The following is a 24,625-nucleotide window of genomic DNA, read 5'->3' as shown; positions in this document are numbered from 1 at the left end:
ACGGCTGCGACATACGTTGTGTCCTCGCAACGCTCACACAGATTGATGGCAGGAGACCACGATGGTACATCTGGTGAAGTTGCGCGCGGGCATGTCCCAGCGCGAAAACATTGCACTTGAGTGGTGGAAGAAACAACCCAACACCACAATGGAGTCACAGCGCTTCTGGTTGTGATCGTCGCCATCACAGTTCTTAGTATATTGAAGTTGCAAACGTGCACCAGCACAAAGAGATCGGTGCCATCGAGCCGCCTCACCAAACACGACCCCGTTCTTCACAGACCACGTCAGGCTTCGCGGAACTTTTGGTAGCGTGGTTCGAGATCCGCTTGGCATTCCCCACTACCTGGTGAAGCAAGGGGCGGGAAGCTTGTGTATCGACAGGAACAGCAAGGCTGCAGACAACCCACTGACTCAAAGTATCCACATTATGTCGTCGACATCGAATTTTCAGATATCTGGCTGCATATCTGTAACAAACATGCTGGATTGTTCAGTAAACATCGACAACCCAAGGAAGACAGCCGCCCGCCACAGCGCACCAGGACGCAGACATCACACCAGACACCGAAATGAGAGTGACATGCATGAATCAATCCTCCACGCGGCATTTTCGTACAACGCTCAGCGGTCAAGCGTTTTTTTTTCTTTTGGTGAAACATACCCAGCTCCGAAGTTGACCCAGTCCAGACACCCTTCGCCATCTGACACCACCATCAACAGCACGAAGGGCCTGACGTCGCAGGTCTCCACGCGCTCGTTCATCTCAGGAAACATTGCTTTTGTCGTAGGAATGCATGCGACGGCTCTGAACGTCAATCACAGTGCATCCTCCTGCGAGCAATGATGACAACGCTGTACGGCAGGCAAGCCGCACTCCGTGAACGAGATCACGGAGGGGTACGTAAGCCGATCGTGGTGCGTGCTTGCGGCTGGGGCCGTGGCTGTGGAGGCGTTGGCGCCACACTCTAATTGTAGCTTTATCGTGACGCTGCTGCGCACCTTCCAAGCTACTTCAGTTCACATACAACTCTCTGCCTCGAGCGACAAAGACGCCTGACATCTGACGCCTCCAGAAGATTTTCATTGATAGCAGCAGAACACCAAAGACGGGTCGGGATTTCTCACCTCATCGCTACGCTATTCGTCCGTGCGCTGGCTAGCGCTGGCTAACGCCTATCCGATATGTACAACTTTTTGCCCGTCGCTCTTTTGCTCTGCACCGCAAATGTCCCAGTTCAACGCACACCTAGTGTGCAAGCCGACCCTCGGTAGCCAGGAATTTGCGGTCCTTGCACAGGTCAAGTATACCTGCACCCTATCTCTACGTCGAGATATACACCCGTTAGCCATTGCTCTTCAGTGAGCACGGTTAACAAGCGACCACTACTCATCCGATTTAGTTGCCTCCGGTGACTATCTCGGGAGTTTAGGCATTGCTACTATATCTATGGTCTCCTTAGTTTATAGCATTTCTTCTCCATCCTTGCGCAGGTCAAGTATACCTGCACCTCGTCAGCTCTTAAGTGAGACGTCGAGGCCCCGTTAGCCATTGCTTATCAGAGAGCACGGTTAACAAGCGACCACTACTCATCTGATTTAGTTGCCTCCGGTGACTATCTCGGGAGTTTAGGCATTGCTACTATATCTATGGTCTCCTTAGTTTATAGCATTTCTCCTTCCAGATGTCTTTCGAGACAAACCACACCGCCCTTCTCTCCTCAACAATGGAGCAAGAATCTGGGCTCTTCGATGATACGCGACCGAAGCCGTGCAACACCTGAGACTTGGGTCACATATTGTGACTCTAGCAATTGGTAGGCAGTGGCGTATCCTCTCCACACGGTTGAGAGCGCTACAGTATGTCGACTATATTTGTTTAATCCGGACGACGTGAAGTTCATGGCCTCTAAGAGAACCTCGGAAGACAGTTAAAGCTCTACTTCCAGCGGCACGAGTCGCTCACGACTCCCGCAATACACAACCATCTCGTACGCAAACGCACTTTTGCGATCCGAGACTTTCAGGTGGGCGTGGCAGCCACATAATCGCCGTATCTACCCAATAACACATATCAAGGTCTGTGTCGTCGCCGGGTAGTTATTACTTCTACCCTACATTACCTATTAAGGTCAACATCGTCGTCAGGCAGTCGTCCACATCGTCGTTTCTCCTGTCACTCCATCGATTGCCAGAGCAAGCTGACTACAAACAAAGGTGAACAGGGTCCATGATCCATCGCAACGAGCGACCATACCGAGCTACCGCCCAGCTCACCTATCCTCTCCTCGCCAACATGGCCTCGCCAACCCTCTCAAGCCCCAGGCTCAAAGTCGCTCTCCAACGGCCCCCACAAGCCCTCGTCAGACAAACCACCGCGGCCTGATATGTCACACTCCCCGTACTAGTACAATCCTTCCTCAGCTGCGCGCTTCCGTAATAACAATTACCAACCGCCGCATTCGGGACGAGACCGTATCAATCAGCACCCCATAGTCCACCGAATAGTCACGATCCGCGTCATTGGTAGCCGCACCGCAGTCGCCAGAAAATCTGCTCGCATATCTGACAATGCGCATGCTAAAGGGGCAACCGGGGATTTCCAAGTCGCAGAATTCGTTGTTCTTCCAGTCGTTCAGTTTGCCGGTGCCGGCGGAGGTGCCGGCGGAACAGAAGTCGTCGGTTCCGAAGCCGTTTTTTTGGCCTTCGATACCTGGAGGTTGAGTGTTAGACTTGCGGGAGTGGACGAAGTTGGAATGACATGTACCTGCGCTGTTCCACGTCCCGATGATGTGCAGTTGGCCTGGAGTTGAGAAGGTGCCGCCGAGCTCGGAGCCGGCGTATCTGCCTATGACGAAGTCGGCGAGGGTGGAGGTTGTGTAGAGGCCTAAGAGGGGAATGAGAGTGAACTGTGGAGTCTTCATGTTGTGTATAGGAAGTAAGGTCTTGAGATTGGATGGCGGTGTTACGGGAGAGTGTTGAGATTGCTTCTTCATACGGATGTCGTTCAGCTTGCTGTACGGCGGGTATCTACTTATACATTTCTTTCTACACATCGGCTCTTACCGTCATGATGGAGGTCATCGCGATCGATCGTCTGCCAACTCTTCATTCCACCTTACACAAGGGAAAAAATTGAACAGGTCTGTAGCCTACATTAAGATGAGACCCTGCAAAGTAGTTAGCCTAACGTTGATGTAGGCTCCTAACTTGTTTAGCTTTTTTCTAGGTTAACGTAATTCTATTGTCCTACCTATGCCTGTGCGATGCGCGTTAGCTGTATGTTCTATTACTATACCGCTAAACCTAGATTACGCGATAGCGATCTGTAAGGCTAACAGAATAACAATAAGGCTTAATATTAAATTATAAAGTATAACACATTTTAGTAATTATAAAGCTTATCTATTACTATAATATTAAGAATATATATTATTTAGTATATATATTAAAGAGCTATTAGATATTAGAGCGTAATAGTATATTAGACAAATATTAATATTAGATAGCTATTAGGTATATATTAATACGTAAATTATATCTAATATTTAATAATTTTTATAATATTAACTATAATTATAAAAGTACTTTAGGTAGGTTTTATAGATAAATAGGCGTTAAATATATATTATTCTATAATATATAGCTATTATTTATTAAGTATACTAATAGTAATTAAAGTTATAATACTATTTTATTATTATAATAAGAGCTAATAGATTTTAAAGTCTAATTTAATTTATTATATTACATACGTATTTTAAGTAGCTACTTCTAGACTTATTCTACTTAGAGATTTAGCTTATCTATAAATATATATACCTACTAGCTTTCTTTTACTTTTATAACTATAATAAAAATAGTAATACTTTTATTACGCTACTTTCTCTATATTCTAAAAGTTATAAAAGACTTTATCTACGCTACTCTAGCTCTAGACTATATCTACTACTATAGACTAGCGCGTTTTTATTATAATACTATCTAATCTTCTATATTATATTACTTTTATAATATTATATAATAATACGCTAGTACTACTATATTATACTATATAATTCTAAGTTTAGATAATCTCTACTTAAAAATGCGTAAGTCTATATTTACTCTTTTACTATATATAAAGTAATATTATAGTATACTTAGTACTAAATATATTATTAGAAGTACTAAGCTTATAATAAAGTTATAGTTATTTTTTTAGTCTTTATAAAGCTTATTATATATATATAAGTAAAGATTATAGTAAAAAATTATAAGTAGTAAACTTTATAAGAATAGTAACTTAGTATTAATATTAAGTATACGCTTTGCTTTATCTCTATTATTAAAGCTAAAAGATATTATTATACTAACTATAGATAGAAAGCTTAGTGTACTATAGTAAATATAAAACTAGTTTATTTAAATATATTTTTAGTATAAATAAGCTAGTATACTTAAGATATATTAGTGTTATATAGTAAATTAGTTAATTTAAGATAGACCTTCTAGATAAAAGAAGATTAGAGTAGTATTCTATAGTACTAATATTAATGTATATAAATCTAGTATAGAACTATTAAAGCTCTAGTTTAGTTAGTGTATAGGTATTAGAGAGTATAAAGATGTATTACTACAAGAACGCAAGGTAGTTAGCACAGATAAGAAAGTATAAAGGCGTTAGTTTAGTAGAAAAGAGTTCTATTATAAAGAGATTCTATTGTCTAAAGTATTATATAAGAGTCTAATACTAAAAAGTATAAGTAAAAGATAAGATAGTAGATAATAAGATAATTCTAAAGAGCTCTTATTAAAAGACGCTCTCTTTCTAGGTAATTCTTAGGTTATTAAAGATCTAATTTATATAAGAATACTTTGTGCACTAGTATAAACTTTCTCTTTCTAGTAGTATAGTTCTATTATACTATCTAGAATGTGTTAATCGCTTATAGTACAAAGAAAAGGTAAAGAAAAAATATAGAAAAGAAAGTATAAAGTAAAGTAAATAATTAAGTAGAGATGTTAGTAATACACTATTATAGTGTAGGTAGTAGGTAGATTTTAGGTAAAACAAGAAGCTTACCTAAAATCTAAGTACTAGCAATATTACTAGTACGTCTAGTCTACTTTATATTTTATCTACTATAGCGCAGTTTAGACAGGCTAGCAGCAGAAGCTAATAGAGCTAGTGTTAGTATCTTAAACTAAGAAGAAAGTAGTAGAACTAGTAGTAGCGATATTATTAGAGAGCGCAAGAAGCTAGAAAGTAATAATAGACTAGATACTAGACTACTAGCGCAAGCCTAAGAGGTTTTAAACAGAGAGAAAAGAGTAGATATAGTGTTAAGGTTAGCAGCGTTGTAGAAGTAGTAATAAATATCTAGTTCTATATTAATCTTATTAATAAGATAACTAATAGTATCTCTTATACTATAATTATAATTCTAAATATACTACTATCTCTTGCAAGAAGAAGGTGTGCTCTTATTAGTAAAGAAAGAAATATCTAGGTATTTGCTATTAGCGCTCTTAGCAAAGGCAGCCTTTTTAAGCTTCTTAACTACTAGCTATAGTATCTTAATCTCTCTAATAACGTACTTACGCTCTTTCTAGATATACTCTAGAATACTATTCTTATTCTTACTAAGAAGTTTATAGATCTTCTTGCGTATAAGAGAGTTATTCTAGAAGACTTGCGCAAGAATAGCCTTCTAGATCTAGAAGAAGAAGTTAATATGTATATCTACTAGAAATATCTACTTAATACTACTATACTTATTATAATATCTAGATAGTGTTGCAGAAGGCGCTATAAGATTACAATAAGCCTTTAAGATCTTATTATACGTTTCTATAGCTAGAATCTCTATAACGCTCTAGCGTACTATAATATACTATAGAAGAATTATTTAATAGATCTTAGTTACTAGTTCTATAGAGCTATAGAGCGTTATAGAGTAGGTAATATAAATATCTTTCTCTCTATAAATAGACTTCTTCTACTTTACGCCTAGCGCTGTTGCTTATACTTTTTACATCTAATTAATATTATTATACTATTCTTTAATAAGGCTAGTAGAATTCTTCTTAGTAGTTTTACGCTATTATAAGTATAGCTCTATATATTAGTAGAAGCTCTCTAAGACCTCTATATAGTTCTAAGAGTTCTTATTATTAATTAAGACTAATTCTTAGATTATATCTATACCTTAACCTTAAGCGTAGGTAAATAATAGATTAAGATTAATATAGCAGAAGAACGTCTTGTTGCCTAGTATAGTGTACTTAGCGTAGTAAGAGTAGAAAACTATAGTATATTCTTTGTAAAGTACTAAGTAGAGTATCTAGTAATAAAGATTAGTATAGATAGCTTATTAAATAAGAGAATAGTACATAATACAAAGCTAGCTAAGGTTCTTATTACTATTAATGTATTAGAGGTAGTAATAATATATCTTAAAGAATTCTTTAATAATCTTCTTAAGTTTCTTGTTATTAAAGAATAGCTACTTAAAGTTCTTTATAGTAATATTACTCTTCTACTTAAAGTCTTCTACTAGCTTACTCTAACTTATCTTTTTACTAACTACCTTCTAGAAAAAAATTAGGTATAGATTATAGGCTATCTAAGAACAAAAGCGATAGCTAAGAAAGTTAGAGTCTTGTTTACTAAGCTTATGTTGCTTAACAAAGAGAATAGATATAACTAGATAGGTTTAGAGTTTATACTACTTGTCTTAGAAAAGATATAGAAGAAGAAGAATATTATTTATAGCCTTTGCATTTATAGCTTACTTAAAGAAATCTATATAGGTAGCTATTGCTTATGTATAAGTCTAATAGACACAAGTACTATTAATTAATAAACTATTAAAGTAGCAACTAATATAGACTTCTTAATACTACGCTTAGATAACTTTAACACGTTTGCGGTTATTAAGTTTAGTGTACTTAGAGTAGCTATTAAGAATTAGTTAAAGAAAATTAGAAGTTCTATCTAGATATTTATAGTTCTTAGCTATAGTTAAAGCCTTAAGCTTATTAGAATTCTAGTTTTTGTCTTCTAAATTGTCTTTATTAAGCGTAGTATCTATCTTCTTAGATAAAGATTAGTAAGCTAGAGTAGATTTTAGAGCGCTAGCGCTAGGTAGTAGTAGTAGTAGTAGAAGGCTAGTTTGTGTACTATAAAGCCTTAATTTCTATAACTTAGCTACTACTACTCTCTTCTTAACTACCTTAAGACTAGCCTAGCGCTCTTAGTGTACTTACTTCTTTAGGTTTGCTAAAGAAGTAGCTAATCTAGCTCTACTAAGTTGCCTTACTCTAATCTTCTTTAGCTCTACTTTAATATAATTACTATCTTTATTAATCGCTCTTAACTTATATAAAGACGATCTAAGTTCTATTATAATAGAGATAGCTAATTAATAGATAGAGTAAAGCTTTATCTAGTATCTAGCTATAGTATTAGTAATTATTACGTTGTTACTACTATAAAGAGTATACATAATCTAGTAGTTCTTATTAGAATACCTATTAGCTATGTATAGAAAGATGTGTTGCTAAAACTTATATTAACTATTATAAGTACTATCTTTCTTATACTTATAAGCGAAAGAAACTATAATATTTCTAGTAGTAAGGCTAAGTATACCTAGTGTTATACTACACTTCTTATAGTTCTTTTTTAATGCTTTAATAGAATACTTTAAAAGAGATAGTGTCTTAGAAAGTAGGTTCTTCTTAGTAAACTAAATAGTTACCTTAATAGAATCTCTTAAGGTAGTCTAGTCTTATATAATAATATTAGTCTTAGTGCTTTTACGTAGAGTATAGATATAAATAGCTACTACTTAGACTAAGAAAAGAGCTGCGTTGCTAATGTCTAGACGCCTAAGACAGAACTATATATTAGATATAGCCTAGTAGTTGTATAGAACCTTACTTAAAAAGTAAGAGACGTAGCTTATAAGACTAGGCTCTAATATATTAATACTCTTAGTAGTAGCGGTTAGCTCTGTAATACGCTTGTTTTTAGTATTCTTAGCTTAGCTTAAGACTTAATACTAGCTATTAAATACTTTAACACTACTATACTTGTCTATAAGCTTTAGCAGCGCCTTAACTATATTAGATACTTTAAGAATAAGGTTAGTAATCTAGTTAAATAGAAAGGTTGCGTTAGTTATAAAAGTGTTAAGAATAACCTTCTATTACTTAGAAGACTATTGTTTAAGACTAGTAATAAAGTCTATTACCTTACTATTAATATTTAGATTCTAGAGATCTTAGTTCTAGGCTAAGGTAAGAACTTAGTTCTTAGCTTTAGTGTATAGAGCCTAAATAATTACAAGAGTGTCTTTCTTTAGACGTAAACTAGAAGAAGTAGTAGAGAAAGAGCTAGTGTTGCTTCTAGAGGCTTAACTATAGATATCTAGAGTAGTAAAATTCTTAGTAAGACTAGGTGTATAGAGCTTAAAAGGTAGATCTTTCTAAGAAGAAGTCTCTTATAAAGAAGAGCCTTGCCTATAAGAGAAAGTTAACTTTCTAGTGTTTATAGCTTTGCTCTTACTCTTGTTCTTATTAGTAGCTATCTTCTACTAAGCCTCTAGTAGCGTAGGTATTTTTCTTTAGTAATTCTAGACTAGCTCTTATAAAGAAACTCTTACTAGACTAGCTTATAGTATAGAACTAATAGTACTAAACTTATATATATATGTATAGTTGCGCTTATACGCTTATTTATAAAATTAGTTATAGGTATAGTAGGCTAAGCGCGCGCTCTTATATATAGAGTTAATAGTAACTAGAAGTTATAGAGAAGGTTTAGGTAGCTTATAGGCTTACTATACTTCTCTGCGCTAGGCATAGTAGTTATAGTTATAGTTATAGTTGTAATTGCTAAAGTAGAAAATAAGAAAGGTTAGGTTAATAAAGAGAGAAAGAAGACACAGCCTACTTCTAAGAGGCGACTGTAGTATATAGAGGCAAGAAAAAAAGATTAAGAAGGTTAGAAAAGAAAAGAAGAAGTAATAGCTAAGAAGAGGTATATATATATATATAACTAAGAGACCTTTATTTATTATAGTATTGTAATATTATAATATTAATAGGTAAAGTTAGAAGGCGAAATTATAGTAAAGGTAAGGTAATTAATCGCGTAATTAGCTATTATACTTAGTAGTGTTCTTACGCGTATAATAGTATTAGTAAATAGATAGCGTAGTGTTATTATAGTAGTAATAACTAGATTTTAGGTAAAATTCTAATCTACTTAAAATCTATGTATTAGAACTATTATAGCCTATAACTATTAGAATTATAGCTAAAAGACTATAATAGCTATATAAATATAGTTTAAAGAGAGTTTAAAGCTAGATAGAATAGTTAAAAAGGTAATACTTATCGCGATTAGTACTAGTATTTCTAATATTAAAGTTGTAAGAAAGCTATAATACTTATAGCTCTTTCTCTTATTACCTCTAAGAGTGTATAAAGGTAATAGAGAATTAGTTACTAAAGATAAAGTAGTTATAGTTATTATAGTAGTTTCTAGGTAGTTGCGCGTAGAGTTGTAGCTAGTTATTATATATAGAATTATAGCTACTACATCTCTTAGGCGTTCTAAGTGTATTAAGATAGTAGTAGAATAGATACGTTCTTATCTACCTAGTAGTAGTTACTTTCTAGAGACCTAACTATAGATAGGCTAAGGTAACTAGAAATTACTATTCTAAGCTCTAATTTAAGTAGCTTAAGAAGCTTAGAATAGTAAATTAACTAAGTCTAGGTAGTTATTGCTAGGTAGAGGCGACGCCTTAGTAGTTGTACAACTCTATAGTCTAGTAGACTAGTAGTAGAGAATCTAATATAAGATAGAATATAGCTAGGTAGTAAGAGTAGTAGTAGCTATTTTCTCTACCTTACTATATTCTATCTTATATTATAGTACTTATACTTTACTAAGAGTATCTAAATATATACTATCTAGCGCTTGCGAGAAGAGGTATTACTATATATAGTAAACTCTTTGTCTATATTATCTAGTATTAACATTATAGTAAGAGAGTTAGAGGTAGTAGAGAGTACTTAGAGTAGCGTTTGCCTTAGACTCTAGTAGTAGCTTCTAGCTAAATACTACTATAAGCGCTGCGCTGTCTTTATTACTACTTATCTTATAGTCTATAATATGTTTGTCTAGTGTAGTTTAAGACTATAGAGAAGTTAGACGCTTCTCTTACTATTAGTAGTAAGAGTTAATAGAAGCTAGAAAGAGAGTATAATAAGTAGAGACTTATTATTACTATTAAGGTATAAGTATAGTAGAAAAGAAGCTAGAATAAATTAAGGTTAAAAGTAAAGAGAACGCTATCTCTCTAGTTTTAGTAGAACTTGTAGAATACTTCTCTGTAAGACTAATGTAGTCTATATATATTTATAATATTAAGATTCTTTATAGTGTAGTTAACGTAATAGAAGAGAAAGAAATAAAAAGAGAATAAAGAAGTGTACTTTAAATACTTAGTAATAGTAGACTATATATTCTTAAAGAGGCTTTTAGACAAGAGAGCTTATAGTAGACTTTCTTTTCTCTTTCTTAAGTAAAGGCTGTTCTATAGCCTAGGCTCTTTCTCTATCTAATACTAATAATATATTAGAATTAGAGAAAGAAATAAAGTCTAGTCTAAATACTCTCTATTCTTCTTTTGTAAGGCGCTTAGTAATAACTATACTTAGCTAACTAATAAGTCTTAGAAGAATACTTAGCTAGCTAATAAGTCTTAGAGCGTTACTTACTTTCTCTTTCTTAAGTTATAGTTAAGAAGAGGTGTTCTAGCTATCTTTCTTATTATTGTTAATAGAGCTAGCTAGTATATTAGTAGAGATGTTAGTGTTCTCTTAGTTATCTAGGTTATAGAGCTTTATCTAGCTATAATATTACTTAGTAATGTCTTCTAGTGTTTGTTAGTAAAAGAGCTTTAGCCTCTTACCTAGAATAGTATATAGAAGTAGCGTTCTATTAAGATTCTTAATCTAGTAAGTGCCTTGCTCTAGCTATAGGCGTTAAATGCGATATAAACCTATCTACCTAGCGTTAAGCTTCTTATCTCTAGATATATTAATCTTCTGTACAGAGTTCTATAGAAGAACTAGATTACTAAGTTATAGCTTCTTGCGGCGTATCTTCTTAGTGTTATTCTAATAATTCTTCTTAGCTTAACGTAATTAATTAGTATAGGTAATAGTATTCTTAGTAAATTAGTTCTAGAGATCTAGTTATATTGTGCGTATTACTAGAAGTTGTGCGTAATTCTTTACTTTCTAGAATAGAAGAGTCTGCTATGTTAGAAGCTCTAATTCTAAAGGTAGAACTAGGTTTTAACTAGTAATTAACTAGTATAGTAAATAGCCTATCTAAGACTAAGTAGAAATGTAGTTAGTAAGAAGAATAGTAGGTAAGTTATTTACCTATAGGCCTAATAGCTTAGTAAGAGTATTAATAATAGGCTTATATCTACTCTTAATCTTACCTATAGCCTATAGGTTATGTAAGAATAACTAGATACGCTTAATCTTATAGTTAGCTATAAGATACTTTACTACTTTAGTAAAGTCTAGTCTACTATTAACTAAGAGCTTACGCGTTATACTCTATCTATAGATAATATTCTTGTAAATAAACTTAGCAATAGTACTAGACTTATTGTTAGAAAGCGCTCTAGCTTTTAGCTATCTACTTAAGTATTCTCTAGTAATAATAAGATACTTCTTACCTTAGTAGTAAGGTATATAAACTATATTAATTGTAACTAACTTCTAAATCGCGAAGCTATATATATTAGTTAATATATTAACTCTTCTCTTTAAGAAGTAAAGCTAGTATTTAGAATAATGCTAAATTCTTCTTTAAACGTCTTTATATATATTAGGCTACTAGTAACGTTAGAAGAGTATAGAGTATATAGTGTTAGTTCCGCAATAGCTAATAGTCTTATATATTAACTATATAGCTTATAAGTAGATATTAGTGTTATTAATAACGTAGTGTATAGTTACGTTTCTTAAGGTCTTATAGAAGAGCGCGTAATTACGCATAAAGAAGTTTAAAGCTCTCTTCTTCTATATGTAAAGCTCTTTTAGTGTTATACTCTTAGAGACTTTAAGGTTAATAAGAAACTAGGTAATCTACTTAGTTTGTTTAGCGTACTTATGCTTAAGTACCTAGAACGCTCTAATAGATAGTAGCTCTTCTTCTATACTTCTAATTATGTAGTTAATAAACTCTTTAAGATTATTCTTAGGTTCTTCTAGTAGAACCTAATTGTTAGGTTTAGAGTAGCAAAAGAGAGTGTCTGTAATAATGTTCTTTTTTCTAGAGACGTAGACAATGTTAAAGTTCTAAAGAAGAATAGTAGAGATCTACTAATTTATAACTAATTCTAGGTTATTAGTAGAAGAGTAATTAAGCTAGGTAATAAGTGTTACTATATTAGTTTTAATAGTAAAGTGTATACTATATAGGTATATACAAAACTTCTTTAAAGCCTACAGCACTGCCTTATATTCTAACTTAGTAGAATACTAAAGACGTTCTCTTGCTAACTATAGTGTGCTTTTAAATTAAATAGAGTAGCGTTTACTATTAGCCTATAGCTATTTAAGATAAGCTTCTTTTCTATTCTAACTAGCGTTAGTTATAAGAAAGACCTTGTACTTTAAGATATCTAAGTAGTTAAGGCTTACTAGCGCTAGTACTAAGTATATAGCGTGTTTAAGTGTGTATATTACTTAATTCTAATCTAGACTCTACTTATACTTTATATCTCTATAAAGAAGATAGAAGAGAGGCTTAGTAATAGTAGTAAATTCTTTTATCTAGATGTAGTAGTAGATATATAGCCTAAGAAAAGAGTAAATATTACGTATATTATAGTAAGATAGCTAATCTAAAAGCTTCTAGACCTTCTTGCTATTAGAATAGCGTTCTTTAGAGCTAATCTTATAGCTAACAACCTCTAGGCGTTCTATAAGAAAGTAGTACTTCTTACTAGAGACTATTCTTTCTACGCGCTTAATGTCTGTAAGAACGTAGTTAAGTTAGAGAATGTATTTATAGACGTAGCGACGAACACTAGATATAGCTATCTTACTACTATAGTCTATCTTAGAACCTCTATAAGTAATATTATTAATAAATACTATAGTGTTTAGCTAATAGTTCTTAAGAATCTTTATTATAACGCGCTAGAATACTATAACTAAGTTAGTTATCTCTATAACTATAGTATATAAATAAAGAAGACTAACTAGTGTCTAAAAGACTATTATGTTCTAGCTTACAGTGTAAAGAGTAATCTAATTGTAACTAGAATAGAGATCTATAAGAGAGTTAATAAGACATCTAGTAAAGTGTTTAGAGAACTTATCTACTATTAGCGGTAGGTTTATATTACGTATGCTAATAGTATTAATCTTTTATATATTAGAGATCTATTAAGCTCCTCTATTCTTCTTAGAAACTAGATGCTATAGGTTACAATACTAACTATTGTAGCGTTTCTAGGTACCTCTATTAAGGCAAGTATTAGCTATATTAACTATAACCTACTTAAGCTTCTTAGAAATAGTAAAGCCTTGCGCTTACTAAGCTTTGTATTCTACTATATAGATCTTGTATAGTAGGTATACATTAGAGTGTATTCTACTAGATTTAGTAAATTTCTATAATAAAGCTACTTCTCTATTATAGAGTATCTAGATAAAGAGATCTCTCTCTTCTTGCGTAACTTGTAATCTAATATAAAGGTTAGCTAGTCTCTTAGGTGTAAGGTAAGTTTCTTATAGAAATATAGCGTATTGCAGTTTAAATATATTATTATATAGTTCTAGGTCTAGTTTACAAATAGACAGGCGAAGTTGTTAACGCTAAATAGCTTATTTCTTCTAGTCTTTCTATCTAAACTCTATTAGCTTATCTACTTAAGAAATGTTAATAGGCTAAACCTTCTTGTCTATAGTCTTATATAAGGTAGTAACCTCTAGTTACTAATAAGTTCTACGCGCGTAATTAAGTATCTTTTTATAGTTAATCTTATATATAATAGTGTACTTAGTAAGCTTCTATTTATACTAAATAATTAGCTTAGTGTTCTTATCTACCTAAGGTGCCTCTACGCTATTATTAAAGAGAGAGCGTATCTACCTTCTCTATATCTATTAGATACTTACTAGATATAGTATGTTGTATTACCTAAAACTATACGTTAGATCGCACTACGCTCTCTAGTGTAGATACTAAACTACAGGAGAATCTTAAGGTAGACCTAAAGTAGAGTTAGTTATAGCGCTAACTTGTACGTGTTCTATAGTATTATTATTCTTATTCTATTACTTATAGTCTATAGTAGAGAATAGGTATATAGGCTTAGAGTCTAAGGTAACAAAGAAAACTAACTTAGTTCTATTCTTAGACTAAATATAATATTATACTCTACTAAACGCGTTATATTATATTCTAATATATAACGCTATATACTATAGTTCTCTAAGTATAGCTAAGCGTGTAAGATTCGCGATAATATAGAAGGTAGTGTAAATAACTATAGTGCTAATACGTATAAGAACGTTAAATATAGTACTAATAAATAGTTTGTAGCTACTATTAGTAGAGGTAACTTCTTATAGTAGGTTACTAAGCTTCTATATCTAGTGTTTATATAGTATCTTTAGCGCGCGTGCTGCGCTAAGGCAAAGAATATTTATCTACACGCTTATATTAATAAGGTATTTAATAGAATTACTATAAATATAAACCTAGGCCTCTAGTAGGTCTATCTAGACAAACACACGTCTAGCGCGTCTCTATACTCTGCGTACTACCTTAGTAAGTATATAGTTAAGAGTGTTACTCTATAAGTTACTATAACTAGTAACTTTATATTAAGTTTACGTATTTAAGTAGTATACATTAATAGTGTTATAGAAGGTGTTAGTATTACATTAACGTAACTATATAGTTAGTAGAGGTTATAATAGGTATTTATAGAAGGCGCGATAGTAAGGCGTAGACGCGTAGAAGAGTGTATAGATTTTAGGTAAAAATAGAGTCTACCTAAAATCTATAGCGTAGCTAGCCTTAAAGCTATTTACTATTCTAATACTATCTATACTAATACTATTCTTCTTTAGAAGATTACGTAATTAATTAGCAATATTATTCTAACTAATTAGATTAGAAACTATTACTTCTTATACTTCTTAACTTAGAAGCGCTATTATAATATAATTAGGTTGTTCTTTAATAAGCTTCTTAAGTTCTAGGTTAGAAAGAGTGTCTAAGAACTTAACTGCCTTCTTCTTGTAGTCTTATAATAAATGTCTAGAATTAGCTAATATACTATTATTAATATAGATATTAGCTAGTAGATAAATAACTATAAATAGTGCGTTAGAAGCTTGTAGAAGAAATAGTAGCTCTAACTAACTATTCTCTAGTATTATAGTAGTGTCTAATGCTTATAAGTTAGAAATCTATCTAATTATATCTTCTCTAGGCAATAGCTAAGAGCTTTGCAATTACTTAGAGAGTCTACCTCTCTTCTTAATATAGCTATCGCGAACTTAATTAGAGTTACTAAGAATACTCTTGTTTAGGCGTCTAATAGTATTACCTTTAGCGCTGTAGAGAAAAGTAGTGTTCTTACTACTAATAATAATACTATTAGAATTAATGTTATTAAGTAGCTAGGCCTTCTTAGAGTACTTAACACCTTTCTAAAACTAGATAAACTACTACTAAGCGTTCTTATAACTAACGCGATAGTCTAAATAAGTAATTATATTAGCTAAGTTTAATTATTTAAGAATATACTTAGAGTAAGAGTCTCTCTTAAATTTTTTAGAAAGAACACTATACGCAGGCTGTTCTATTATATTATTAGTAATGTTAAAATACTTCTTAATCTTAGACCTAAGCTATTTAAGCTTATAGGTTAATAGAGAAGTACTAGAGATTTAGTTAAGGTAATTATAAAGTAGGCTAAAATAGTACGTTTCTTACTTGCGCTTATTATTCTAATAGTAACTAATCTAATCTAGGTTATAGAGGTTATTGTAGAGTTTATACTTAGTAATCTTATAACTTTTCTTATTATACATGTAGTAAGTATTAGTATACTTAGCCTTTCTATACTAAATAGTTTCTCTCTTAGAAGCTGTGTTTCTAGGTACTTTAGTAATAAAAGAACTATTATTTCTTTTAATAGAGAGCTCTTTCTTAGTTACATAGTCTATAAAGTATAGAGTATTATAGAGGTTCTTAAAGATTAGAGTAACTAATAAGTAGGCTATAAAGAAATAAACTATATCTACGTTAAGCTTTAGCCTATTTAGTAAAGTTATAAGTTATTCTATCTTAAAGTCTACGTTAGAAGAAAGTAGAGATTCTTGCTTCTTCTATTACTTCTTAAGATTAGTAATAACGCTCTTTACCTTCTCTAGGTTAAAGGTAGTATACTTATTAGTAAGCATAATATATCTTATCTTAGTATCTATACTACTGTGTTTCTAGGTATGTATATTATTAATAGCGTTGTTCTTTCTGTAGTATTTCTTAAGAAAGGTATAGATCTTATCTATATAGTACTTAGCCTAATTATTGTCTTTAGAAGCGTTAGGTATTATAAAAGTAACTATCTACTTATTATACTTTAGAAGTCTATAGTAGAAGAGAAAGCTAAGTTTCTTCTATAGAACTTGCTTATTAGCAACGTAGGCTTCTACTATTACGTAGAAGTAAGTATAATACTTAGTAAGACTAGGTAGATTATTTATATACTTATAGATAAAAGCTTATAAGTATAAGCGCTTGCCTATCTTAATAGTAGTGTTCTTATCTACCTAGTATTTCTTTATATTTACCTTAAGCTTAGCCTAGTTCTTCTTCTTATAACTAGTAAAGAGCTTAATAATATAAGTAATAGAGCAATTCTTATCGCTAATATAATCTAGAAGAATAGAGACTCTTATCTTATTAGAGAGGCCTCTATTATTAGCTTGTTAGTTATAGTCTTTAAGAAACTTAGTAATGTTATTACTAGTAAAGACTAGAGTAGCGTGTCTAGAGTAAACTATAGAGACTACACTATTAGTTGCTATTATAAATAATAATATACTCTCTACTTTAGAGATAGTTCTAGAGGTTAGTATCTTTAGTGTTAAAGTAGTTAAAGAAGTAGTAAATAAATGCTTAGAAGAGAGAATTACTAGGTTTCTTAACGCCTTACGCTTCTTCTATTCTTTTAGTAGTTATTATAGTTCTAAATAACTTATAAAGAAGCTAATACTTCTTTACTTAATAGCTTAAATACTAAATAGATATTGTACTATAGAGATTGTGTAATTAAAAGATAAGTTCTAAATACTTAATAGTGTTTAATACTCTCTACCTAACAGCAGAGGGTACTTTCTAAATACCTTTATAGTTAGTATAGCTTAGCGTTTTGCTTACTATAATACTCTATTAGGTTATTAGTTCTATTAAACTATAGTTCCGCACTAGTGTACGTTCTAAATATACTATTATAGTGTTATATTAACCTAGCTAGCTTAGCATTTTATTATACTTCTAATATTACTATTCTAGGTATTAGTTAAATTAGTGTTTTCTAGTGTTTCTAAGTAGTTGCTTTGTCTGCGCGATTATCTTATCTAATGTTACTTAGTAGTAAGAACGTAGTTAGCCTAAACACAACTACTATTATAGTTCTAGCTAACCTAAAGAAAAGAGCTAAGTCTATACTTATTATATTTGTTGTAGTTGTTATTACTATATGCGTTGTATTAACGTATACTAACTACTTCTTATACTACGTAGTAGAATATATCTCTATAGACTTTACTATTTATATAGGTGTTAGAGAGTATAAAGATGTATTACTACAAGAACGTAAGGTAGTTAGTATAGGTAAGAAAGTATAAGGGCGTTAGTTTAGTAGAAAAGAGTTCTATTATAGAGAGATTCTATTATCTAAAGTATTATATAAGAGTCTAATACTAAAAAGTATAAGTAAAAGATAAGATAGTAGATAATAAGATAATTCTAAAGAGCTCTTATTAAAAGACGCTCTTTCTCTAGGTAATTCTTAGGTTGTTAAAGATCTAATTTATATAAGAATACCTTGTGCACTAGCACATTAGCTATATTTATTATTCTACTATCTTATCTTTACTTATCTTACTTATATCTAAATAGTTACTAATAGCTACTATAGTAGCTAATTATAATAATACTATACTTTACTAAAACGCGTATAGTTACTATAGTAAATATCTACTATAGTAAAGCTTCTAGATTACTTATTAGTATAGCTTACTATTACTATTACTATTATTATAATACTTTTTTATCTCTTTTCTTACTATTCTTATAGCTATTAAAATGTCTACACTATAGTTATACTCTATTAGCTAGAAATATTACTTACTATCTAAGTATTAGATAACTCTATATATATTACTATAGTGTTTATAAACTATACTTACTTTTACTTTTATTACGCTTAGGTAATAGCTAATAATATAAGTATAGACTCTAAAGCGCTATAAATCTCTACTTACTACTTACTTACTTCTATCTCTTTTACTTTTATATTTACTTCTACTACTACTAATAATAATAATAATAATAATACGCTTAATTATTAAATATCTAGAAAAGTTATAGCTATCTAAAGAAAAAGAAGTTACCTACTTCTAGAGTTAAAGAGAATCTAGAGAATAAGACTATTAAAACTTATAAGTTCTTACTTTTAATAATACTACGTATATATACTAATAATATTTAGTCTTAGTAGTCTAGCTAAGTATACACTAATAGTCTATTATTAACTACTAAATATAAGTTATAACTATAGAGTAGTAGATACTTAGAAATAATATTTTTATATTATAGTAACTATAGCGCTTAATTATTATCTATCTAATATATTATAGTTACTTTAGTAGCTAAAACTACTACTAATAAGAAGTAGTATAATATTCTACTTACTATATATAAATAAGTAATAGTAATAATTTAGTAAACTTTTCTAACTTTCTATAAAGCTATAATACTCTATAAGTAAAAGGCTAAAACTAATAAAAATAGTAATAATACTAAGATTACTTCTAAAAAGACTATAATACTTTATAAGTAAAAGGTGTAGCTTATATAAGCTTAATTACCTAATTATTATATACTTATATAGGTTATAATTACTTTAGCTAAAGCTACTACTAATAAGAAGTAGTATCTAGCTAGCGTAATAAAAAGAAGAATAATATTCTACTATATATAGATAAGTAATAGTAATAACTTAATAAACTTTACTAACTTTTTATAGCTTACTACTACTAAGAAAGTAGCTACTTTTTATAAGTATAAAGCTAAGACTAATAAAAATAGTAATAATGCTAAGGTTACTTCTAAAAAGAGTTTCTCTTCTCTAGCTCTATTCTTAATTAATATACTAGATAAACTATCTTAACTTTAATAAGTATAGTCTACTACTAGCGTAGCTATAAAGCCTATTAGTCTACTAGCTAAGAAAGTAAAGGTCTAAAATATATAGATCTATTAATACTTTAATCTTACTTATTAAGTATAACTATTCTTTTTTTTTTTTTAGTATAATATCTAATTAGTAAATTATACTAATATTCTTTAGTTAGATTAATATCTACTTAATTAATCTAAGCTATAATTACTACGCTAAATTACTATTTACTTTATTAATATTCTTATTACCTTTTATATAAATCTAAGCTATATCTATTACACTATTATCTAATATCTTACTAAATTATTATTATCTTTTATATAAGTTTAAGCTACACTTATTATACTATTATTCTATTTTTTATTAATCTATTTATATATAAGTTACCTTTAGTATAAAAGCTATTACTAAATATATAAACTAAGTTAGAGATATATAATATAAAGTTAAAGTTTTAAGTATAAGATATTATAGTTAGAAGTTATATATATTAATAATATTATAGTATAAAGATATCTATAAAAAGAAAATATTATTATTAATAACCTTACTTAAAGTAAAAGTTAAACTCTAGCTAGAGATAAAAAGATATAAAGTACTTAAAGTTAGCTAGTAGAGTTTAGACTAGCTTAGAAAAAGTTAGAAAAAGTTAGAATTTACTATAAGATTATAAGTTTATATTAGTAAAAATACTAGTAAATAATAAAGTATATTAAAAAAAATTATAAAAGAAGTATAAGAGTTAGTAATAAGTAGGTTTAAAAAGGCTAAGAAAGAGAAGATATTCTAAACTAAAGAAAGTTTAGCTAGACTTAGAAAAAAGTAGTCTAGTTAGCCTTCTACTTAAATATTAGAATATCTACTTATATATTCTAGCTTCTAGAAACTTAGCTATTTCTATATTTTTAATATTCTAGCTATTTAAATAGACGCTACTAAGTTAGACTTAGCTATTTTAAGCTTTATTTTTATAAATTTTAGCTTAATAGTAATAGTAAAAGTATATATTTTAGTTAATTTAAGCTATAAAAACTATAACTAATAATAAGTATTAAGTTAGACTTAGTTATTTTAATACCTATTATACTAGTTAATACGCTTATAGGTAGTAGTAAAAGTGCCTATATTAAGTAATTTAAGTCTTAGTTTAGTATATTAATAGCTATTTTACTAGATAAAAATCTAGATTTTATTATATATTAGCTTACTACGCGTTTATATTTTCTTACTAGATATAGAATATTTTACTACTTAGCGTAATAATTAGAATTTAGTAGTAGCTACGCTAGGTCTTCTACTCTAGAAGTAGTAAATTAGAAAGGCTAGATTAATTAATATCTTAGCTTTGCTAGCTATAAAGTACGTATTAGATTAATAATTAAGTATTAGTATTACTATATTAAAAGATAGTAGATATATCTATAAGAAGAGAATAGAATAAATCTAAGTATCTAGAATATCTTTATTAAAGTATATCTTTCTTAGCTATAAGATATAGAGTATAAAGTAGAATAGATAATAGAATTAGTATAAAGAAAAGAGTAGTAATAAATAGAATAGTATAGCAGCACTAAATTATATACTAGAGATCTAATATATTTAGATATATCTTCTAGTATTCTAAGAATATAAATATACTAGAGAAATAAGGTTTTAGTTTTATCTATATAAAGTATAACGCTTTATATTATATTATATATATAAAAGATTACGTAGCTATAAGTAGAGTGCGCGTTCTAACTACTATATCTACTTCTTTTACTCTAAGTTAAGATAATATACCTAGAAGTTAACTAATATATCTTAACTATTAATTATTACTTTTATATATATTTCTAGAGACGTAATAATTATTAGCTTATATTCTTATATCTTCTACTATAGCGCTAGTAGTATAGCTCTTTCTTTAGCTATATATTATAAACTTTACACTTATAAAGCTCTAAATATTATAATAATATTATTAGAATCTTAGAGATATTACGCTAACTACGCTATAGTTTAATAAGTAATAATATAATATATTATAATATATTACGTTTTTACTACTATAATCTAAAAGCTATTTTATAATATTAGCTTTAGTAGTAGTCTAGTTAGTCTCTAGTATTACTACTAAACTTCTATTACCTATAGTAGATTTTTAAAAATTAAAAGCTATAACTTTACGTCTCTATTATAAAGATATACTATACTAGTTATATTAAAACTACTTTAGCGCCTAAAGTATAACTATTACTAATAGTAGTTTCTTAAAGCTATTATCTAGAGTAGAGAATAAGTATCTATTATTAAGCTTTTATTCTAAACTAAAGAAAGTCTTACTATCTAAGTCTATAGCTTATATATAAAAGAGTAAAATATTATAATAAATAATATAGCTTATATTAGTAGATACTATAGAAGTAATTAGCTTAGTATAGAAAGTTCTAGAAGAAGAGAATAAAGTTAAAAAAGAAAGATATATATTATATTAAGACTTAAGCTCTTATATACTAGACTATTAAGTAGTATTTATACTTAAGTAATATTTAAAAGATACTATATATAGTAGATATTTTAATTAATTAACTAAAAGCTATCTAGCTTAATTATAGGTATTACTTAGATTAGAAAAGTATTAATACTTAGAAGACTAATAATTAGATAGTTTCTAGAAAGAGTAAAAGTTAAAGTAAATAAGATTTTATTACTATTAACGCTTAGACTCTAGAAGTTATTAATAATAACTTATTACGTAAAGTTACTCTTTATAATATTAAGAACTATAAATATCTAGTATACGTCTTTTCTAAAATATATAAATATTCTAGTAACTTAACTAATTATATTTCTTTAAACCTAGATAAATCTAGATATTATAGTTATAACTATATAAAGGCGCTTTCTAAAGTAATATTAGTTTATATCTATACTATAGTAACTTTAACTTATAAGTTATTAAACTTTAAGCACTAAGTCTAGTAAAGTAAACTATAATTAAAAGTATATACGTTTAGTTTATTATAGTTAATTTAATAAGCGTTTTATAATAGTTAGATAAATAAATATTTTAGTAGTAGCTTATAGAGAGTATAGACTAAAAGAATAGAGTTAGCTAGTATATAAAGAGACTTTAGTATAATTTATAGCTAAATAGTAGAAGTATTATAAGCTTTATCTTTTTATATATATTAACTATCTACGTTACTATTCTCTTACACGTAATTAAGCTAAGTACTAGAAGTAGTTAGATAGTAGAGAAGTAATAGATAATACGTGTTAATATTACTTAAATAACTAGCTAGTTTAAAGTAGCTTATATTATATACGCTACTTAATACTAGATAGATAGTCTATCTACGCTACTTCTATTTAAAAATTATAACTATAGTATTATAATAATTTATCTTAGTAATTTTATCTTTAAAGATTTTATTATAGAATATTAGCTATTATTCTTAGAAAAGTTATAGTTATAACTATAGTGTAAATAATATAGCTAATAGCTACTAAAAATAGATAAAAGAGATAAAGTAGTAACTAAGAAAATACTTACTTATACTTATTCTCTCTACTCTATATTATTATATTTCTTACTAAGCTAAACTCTTTAACTATAGATATAATGTATAGAATTATATAGATATTTAGTATAAACTTCTTTCTCTTAAGAGTATTAAGTTACTTTTTCTTCTAGCTAGACTTTATAATTTTCTTTTTCTAAAAAGCGTTATCTACTATAGTAGTATATATCTTTTTCTTATCTTTAAATAAAGTGTTATCTAAATTAATATCTTTATTACTAGTTATTATATTAGAGTTATTATACTTATCTATATATTAAGCTCTTTAGGTTAGAGTTTACTTATATAAGCTATAGTAAGTTAGATTTAAAGAACTAAGAAATATAATAGTTAGTCTAGTAGTAGAAATTATACTAGATATAAAGTAAATAGCCTTACTAGAAGTAAGAAATATAATATTAATAAGGTTTTACATTTTCTACTAGCTTTTAATAACTAGAGATAGTAGTTCTACTTAGTTTTTCTTTCTTATATATAGCTCTATAATAACTATATTTATTTATATAATAGTTATATAGTAGTAGATAATAAAATTAATACTAGTATAAGAAGAAGTATTTTTAGTATACTTAAGAACCTACTTAATAGTAGCTAGAATCTTAGAGTAGAGATAAATATTCTTAAGCTATTACTATAGTATAACTAGAGTAATTATACTAGCTCTACTAAACTCTTATATTAAAAAAGAGCTAATATACTAATAAATATTCTAGATATAAGCCTATATTAGAGATAGAGTTATAGTAGTAAACTGCGTAGTAAATATCTTATAGAAAATAGGTTTTAATAAATTTATAAAAAGAATATTAAAAACCTAGTAAGCTATCTCTTTAAATTTACTATAGACTATATTACTAAAAAATATAATAAGTATATATAGTACTTTATAAATATAAAATAATAGAAAAAGCTTATTATTAAGACTAAGTAATTAGAAGATATTATTATAGTTCTTTTATAATATCTTCTCTATCTTATTATAAACGCGCTATATCTTATAGTAGTAATAACTATATATAATAATATTATAGTTAATATTAATATCTTAGTTAGTTTTAGAAGAGATAAGATATAACTAGTAGTAGTACTCTATCTTCTAGTTCTTATAGCTTATATTTACCTACTATTATAGTATATTACTAACATAAGTAACGTAGAGAGTATATATTATAACTATTAACTTATTATTAAGTTTTATCTTAACGCTAGTCTCTAGTTCTCTTAGATATATTATTAAATTAACTATATCTTTCTACTTTATAGTAAAAGAGGCTAATAAGATAGAAAATATATTAATTTAATATTTATAGTTAAGCTTATTTATAAAGATAAATTACGCGTAGATTCTAGGTATTAGATAATATATATTCTAGTATAAACTAAATGCGTTAATAAATAAAGTATATAGAAAGAACTATACTATTTTAGCTATAGTATTAAGATTTCTAGTAATTATATATTAGCTATATATCTTTAGTTCTAACTCTTTATAAAGTAGATAAGTAAGCACTAGAAGCTAAATAGATATAGAGTTATATA

General features: G+C 28.9%; 1 protein-coding gene across 1 annotated transcript; it reads right to left on the bottom strand.

Annotated features, from left to right (window-relative positions):
* Positions 1-2,420: 2,420 nt before the first annotated feature.
* J4E88_010271 (uncharacterized protein) lies at positions 2,421-2,924 on the bottom strand (the record flags this gene model as incomplete). The annotated part of the gene is made up of 2 exons (XM_049403866.1): positions 2,421-2,713; positions 2,768-2,924. 2 exons carry the CDS (start codon positions 2,922-2,924, stop codon positions 2,421-2,423), a joined length of 450 nt encoding a protein of 149 aa, XP_049250383.1.
* Positions 2,925-24,625: the final 21,701 nt, after the last annotated feature.

Source organism: Alternaria novae-zelandiae, assembly GCF_023758075.1.
Source record: "Alternaria novae-zelandiae strain BMP 2774 chromosome Unknown scaffold_31, whole genome shotgun sequence".
NCBI classification, from domain to species: domain Eukaryota; kingdom Fungi; phylum Ascomycota; class Dothideomycetes; order Pleosporales; family Pleosporaceae; genus Alternaria; species Alternaria novae-zelandiae.
The sequence above is the reverse complement of the archived record's forward strand: the minus strand, read 5'-3'. Positions and strand labels throughout refer to the sequence as shown.